The sequence below is a fragment of the Trachurus japonicus genome, chromosome 7, assembly GCF_045865225.1.
Source record: "Trachurus japonicus isolate A0001 chromosome 7, Traja_1.0".
In the NCBI taxonomy this organism is placed as follows: Eukaryota; Metazoa; Chordata; class Actinopteri; order Carangiformes; family Carangidae; genus Trachurus; species Trachurus japonicus.
In genome coordinates, this window is record NC_140913.1 from 19,830,956 (window position 1) to 19,837,336 (window position 6,381).

The 6,381-nt window shown below is 42.5% G+C and overlaps 1 protein-coding gene across 1 annotated transcript in view; it reads right to left on the reverse strand.

The window, feature by feature from the left end:
* The window catches only part of LOC146984620 (dihydropyridine-sensitive L-type skeletal muscle calcium channel subunit alpha-1-like), a 19,607-nt gene extending 14,327 nt beyond the window's left edge, over positions 1–5,280 (reverse strand). The window contains exons 1-6 of the mRNA XM_085781949.1: positions 4,920–5,280; positions 3,332–3,437; positions 1,002–1,141; positions 701–834; positions 393–545; positions 94–299 (exon numbers count right to left, since the gene is read on the reverse strand). Coding sequence (XP_085638075.1) covers positions 94–299; positions 393–545; positions 701–834; positions 1,002–1,141; positions 3,332–3,437; positions 4,920–5,104 — 924 coding nt within the window. The 5' untranslated portion in view covers positions 5,105–5,280. The remainder of the gene's footprint in view (positions 1–93; positions 300–392; positions 546–700; positions 835–1,001; positions 1,142–3,331; positions 3,438–4,919) is intronic.
* Between the last annotated feature and the right edge of the window lie 1,101 nt (positions 5,281–6,381).

Below are 6,381 nucleotides of genomic sequence, written 5' to 3' on the forward strand. Positions count from 1 at the left end.
CAAACACTGTGTTCTGTCAGGGTATGCTTTGGATAATAAAAAGTTGAGGTGTTGGTTGCCCAAAAAATAACAATAGTGAATGTTCAAGCTGACCCAGTAGAGCACTTTGGTCCACCCCTCCATAGTGATACACTGATAGACAGTGAGCATGGCAAAGCCAATGTTGTCAAAGTGGGTAATGCCATTGTTGGGACCTTCCCAGCCTGGTAGACACTCAGAGCCATTGATGATGCAACGGCGTCCATTACCAGCCTGAGCGCAGGGAGCAGGCAGCTCGCCCTCTGCTGTAGCATAGATATCTGTGGGCCAGAGAAAAGAGATAAATATCATATAACATAACATAATATAAAAGCACACCTAAAAGTGTGCCCGACTGTGCCATATACACATACTTGTATTAGTGTAATAGCAGGTCTTGTGCATTTTGCACTTGAAGAGCTCCAGTCCCATGATAGCATAGATGGTGACCAGTAAGAAGACCAGCAGGGCGATGTGCAGCAGAGGCAGCATGGCCTTCAGGATGGAGTTCATGACCACCTGCAGGCCTGAAGGAGGAGAGTAAAACCATCACAACACTGTATAAAACATCTCAGCAGAGTCTCCAGAGTACAGATAAACAGTTATACCAAATAGACTGAACAGTATAACACAGCTACAGGGTGTTTCTGTGGTAAGTGTGGATTAAAGCGTAGGCTCTTACTAGGGACTCCAGAGACAAGGCGTAGGGGTCGTAGCACTCTGAAGGCTCTCAGTGCCTTCATATCAAACCCCCCACCCTTCTCCAATGGCACACCAGATATTTTATGGACTGTATCCATAACAAAGGTGACGAGGCTGTGGGGGGGAAAAAGAGATGATATGAGCACCTACCACAACAAAATTGTAGGTTTGAGTTCTCTTATATTATATGTTGAACTTTTTCAGAAGCAGTTATGGTGATCAAGAAAACCAGTGTCCTTTGGCAGTGGAGATGTCCACCTGCAGCACACAGCTCATTTTACCCCATGAAAACGATGACAAAGTCCAGTATGTTCCAACAGTTCCGTAAATAGGCGCCTTCATGGAAAACAAGCCCATATGCCACGATCTTCAGAAAGCACTCTAACGTGAAGATTATCAGGAAGATATACTCCAAACTTTCCTGCATTAAAGACAAACACAAACCACAAATTACATTTACATTTCATGAAGACAGCCTGGAGGTTCAATTCCTGAGTAAAATGCACGGTGATTGATTTGAATGACAACGTTGGCCTTTAAGCACCTGCTAGGGAGAATAGCAATAGATGTTGCTGGTGTGAGATGAACTCGATAGCATTGGTAGCCTTTTAGCTAAATTAAACATGTCCACAGAATGTTTAAACAGATGGGTGGACCATGAGTTAGTGATGATTGAAACAGTTTATCATGTCAGCCCTTTGAGTCAGAGAGAGAGTGAAACAGAACAGCCTGCAGAGAAGTCGGGCTCATTGAATAAAAGCATCTGTTTGCAGATCTGGCCTGTTTCTGTGTCTCTATCATCAGTGTTGATATTTTCTAGGACACACAGCAGACACAGATAGTGAGAGTGGCTTCCCTCAGGCACTGTGACATTTCCTCTACATGTCAGCATAGTATCATTTGTCTACCAAAACACTCCATAACACATATTTGCTTTTTTCAGTCATTTGGCACTGAATGTTTTCACTTATCTGTTTCATAGTTGGTGTAAATACAAATGGTGTTGGAGAAAAAGGGATGACATGAGATTAGTATAGAGTTTAGAAGGAAATCAGCTCCAGCAATCACTGTTGAAACTGGAGTGTTCATTTGAGGTAAACTATAAATATGGTATTATGTTTATTTCCTTTTGATCATTTTACACAAATCAGGCCATTAATGTTTGGCTGAACCACCCAGCAGCAGCAGCAGCAGCAGCAGCACCAGCAGCAGCAGCTCCCTAGCTCCTAATCAATAACAACCTCCAAGTCAATCATGCATACATGAACCATAACACATTTATACACATAAGGAGATTCAAATTATATCAAGTGGAGCAACAAGTGTAGTAGTAAACCATCATGACTTATGAGCACAGTGCGAGTGTGGTAACATGAGACAACATTCGCAGATTCTCCTGTATCCACCTGCATCAGTGGGACGACTCTGTCTGTGGTGACCTACTTCTAACAGAAAAGGAAGGAGGGTCTTTTTGACCAGCTCCTCTTACATTGACGTCACACTGAGATGTTAGAAAGATTTGGCAACCAGGCCGAAAGCAAGGAAAAGAGATAGGGTCAGTTTTAGGTTCAGACACCTGATGACTTGATGAATTTGGCTGGAGGAGTGTAGGTCACTTGGTTGCGTACCAACAACATCCATAAAAGCTTCAATTCTAGTGATGTGTGGAGTGAGTCTACTGACTGCATGGAGGACGGTGCCTGATGGCAGGCTACAGGTGCTGCTGTGTGTTGACATTTGCACTAGAGATAGTGGTCCACATATCAAGACTCTCACAACAACCCTTCCTGATACCATAACATCTGTGTCAATACAACATCAAGTAGATGTGGTGCAAACATTTACCTTTTGTTCACAGCTATGGTCCATTGGTTGTTCTGTTCAGTTTTAGACATGTAATGCATGATCGAGACCCTCACAGCAGTATAAACACACAGCTATGAGATTAAATTATAATAACACCTGGACACACACCAGTAGTTTCCAGGGGTCAAACCTTCTAGCAGCTAGATTACACAATGGAGCCATCTAGGTTGTCATGGGGAGGTCGTGAAACCTTTTGATAGCCTTAAGCCGATTTAGTTCAGTTTTATTGGCAGAATACATGTTGCTAGAATTAATGTCAAAGAATCAATAATTTTTCAATGTCATGTCAGCTCAGTTTTAAAGGGCTGTAGGCCCTGTTGTGAGGCGTTCTTTGTATACTTCTTTGTATTCTGTAGCTTTTATCCACTGAGGTAAAACTCCACACACGTCATATGTTGGATATAGAAGATGGGGCAGCTTCAAATCACTTAGGGATAAACTAATCAGCTGAAGGAGAAAGCAACAGCATTTGTTTGATGACATATTCCTCAGATGAGACGCCAAATAAAGAGCTGAGTTGTATCTGGAGGCATTTAGAAGGAACTTGGCACTCGGACCTGTGACCAGCTGAAATGGCAACCTGACTAAAGCATTTAAACTCATTAAATTGTCATAAACTCAGCTGTGCAGTCACCATCTGGTCATTGGAAAATAGTGGATCCTTTCATAAATCAGAGAGCACCTTTGTCCTTAAGTCCTGAAACATTAAAGAGAGGGTAGAAACTAAGGCCATACTCATACTCACCAGGTTTAAGTTGGTGTTATTACTGTCTTCCTCAGGCATTGGTAGGAACACGGCCAGGGCAACACAGTTTGCAAAGATGGTTAACAGAATGATGATTTCAAAGGTTCTGAATGGAGAAGCTCAGGATCATAACAACAATACATGAAGTGGACACCAAGAGGAAACATCACAAGTGATTAAATGTACATAGATTAACTAATGGTAATTATATTTAAGGGGTAATAGGGAAGGAAGAAACATTTTCTAAGAAAGTAAATGGTCTATTTCTTTATCAGTGCAACTTGTCCTGTACTTTCTGTGATGTAATGTAACATAATAGATCAAACAACTCTACAGCCTAGCTAACACTAATCAGGGCCTCTAAATACTGCATGAAACATCATCCCTAAACCTACCCATCGGGTAACCAGCAAAGCGGTCACAGTTAATGTAATCTTGTCTGCTGTGCTGCTTCATTCTCATCCATAGGGGGCTCTCCGAGAGAATTCCCCTGCCAGGTCAGCATCATGTCTGTCTGTGAAGCCCCGGGACAGCTGCAGAGCCCAAGAATATGACCAAAGCATTTAAACTCAGACTGCTCATCAAGAATAAAACTGTTTGGTTATTCTATGAGGTATTTAGTGATTTTTAAGTCTCGGAGCTGTATTTTCTTTTTGAACGTGTTTTATGAGGCATTTGGGGAGTTTTTGTTCATTTCTGTATTATTATCTTTTTTAATCTAATTACTGGACCCATCTTTCCTATGTCACAGAACCACATACCAATGTGATTAAACTGCTGCAGTAAAAAACCCATGACTCATCCATATGAACATAAGGTTCAATACTGGTATGCATGTTTGAAAAAATCTCAACTATTTACACTATACTCATATTTTAAAATACACATTCACTGCTTAACTTCATAATGTAAGTCCATATAACCTATTCAAAATGTAAACATAAGGATGTTGTGGCTGGAATAGACATGATCAACTCATTCTATTTTGGATGGAAAACACGTATTATCCAGGAATGGACACCAGGCTAAAAGCAGGAAACCCCCTATAGGGGCCATAACATCACTCAGCAGCTTGCCTTGTGCCATTATTTCCACATTAAAAGCTGAATGTCAGCGAGGCAGGATGCCAAGGAGGTAGCTTCATTAATTGTTTTTCTGTATTAGATATAAATAGATAAGCTTAAGAAGGTCTCAGGTGAAAATACAGGGCTACAAACTTGACTTTGACACAGGGCGACCAGACACATAACAAAGCTCTTAACACTTCAGGGATTGCCTTAACACTGATTTAAAAGAGACTTGGATTGCCAAGCTCATCGCAGGTGGAATACATGGCTGATAATTCACAGCCATGCTGACACATAACTTTTGTATAACCTAGATGTCAGCGCTCCTAAGCACAGCACACCGCGCTGTAATAACTGTATAATACCTTGAGCCTCTGGTGTATTCATAAGTGAAAACCACCTTTAATTACTCAGGAGTCAGTGCCCTTCTTAACAGTTGTGTGTCTGTGTGTTATGTATGTATGCCATATGTGTCAATGTGAGTGTGTGTGTGTATATTGTATGTGAGATTTAAAGGATACTTCCACTCTACGATATTGATGCACGCCTTGCGGAAGGGATTCTTGAGGTTGAAGAGGAAGAGGGATCTTGCGGGTCGAGGGTTACCTCCCGTGGCCTGTAGCTTCTTCAGTTTCTCCCTCTGCTTCCTCTTCAGCTCCTCTTCATTCATGATGACCGGCTTGGCCGCTTCGCCGTTGGCCGCCATCTTGATGCTTTCACCTGAGAAGATCTCCCAGTCCACGAGAAATGAGTCCTGTCACTGTATAATCCCAAACTGCGGCTCACTATGACTCCGTGTTGTGAAGGCCCCTGGGTTCCTGACCTGCCAATCCTGTGAGCTGTCCTCCGCCGGCCTCTCTCCCCCTCTTCTCCTCTCCCTCTGGGTCCCTTCTCCCTCACACAGAGCCACAGGCCTCTCCTCCTGGCTGAGGGCCTCTGACAGAAAAAGCCCCCCCCCACCCTTAGGCAGGGAAAAATGACAGGAGCCCAGAGTGGCTGGAGGAGCAGTTGGCCCTGCTGTAGGTTAAATTTAGACTCTGAACCACTGACAGGCCTTGCTTGGGGATGGTTAAGGGGTGGGGGTGGGAGGGTGGTGGGTGGTAGAAGGTGGAAGACGGGAGTAGATGGGATCAAGGGGGTGCGGGCGAGGCTGCAGTGGCAGATGAGAGCACAAAGACAGGGAGAGACAGTTCAGGGCAGGGGGCCTTGTAGTAGCCAAATATCCCCACTAGCCCCTGAACCTGCCCTTCATTTCAAATCAAACTGAGCTGCTCTGCTGCTATACGCACTGATGTTGAACTCTAAACTGTGGAAAAAACAAAAAAATAAACAGTGAGCAGAAAGTAAAGAAGAACCTTGTGGATGTTTCTGCCTCCAGTGTGACACTGTACTGACCACACATAATTTATACTGTGAATGGGATGGAGGTACTGAACCAAGAGCAGATGATTAAGAGACTACTTGAGATGATGAACATTGTCATGTTAAAGGGTTTCTCCATTCAGATCATTTGTACAAGGAATTTATAATTGAAATGAATAACATCATATTTGTGATAATTTACTTATATACTATTTTCTTTGAATAGTAGCACAAAATGTGTTCATACCATTATGGCAAAGTCAATAAACTGCATAATTCCCCAGCACAGAGGAAATTAGTCTGGATTGCACTCTGTGACAGTTTAGAAATAAAATTATAATGTTAGATTATAGTGCTTTCTGTGTTTTAAACTAACAACTCTTCGAGTCTTCAACATGTGAAAGGTGAAACTGTTGAACGTTTTCCCAACAGCTGAAACCCACAAAAAATGTGAGGATTAATGTGATGATTTGCAAGATTTCAGAAAAAGGAAGAGGGGCCACATATTTTGTGCTCTATTGCCCCCTAGTGACAATAAATATTATTAGTGACTCCTAAAGGGAAAAAGATGTAGCACCCAAAGGAATATCTGGAGGAATCAACACAAACCTTGCACTCAAC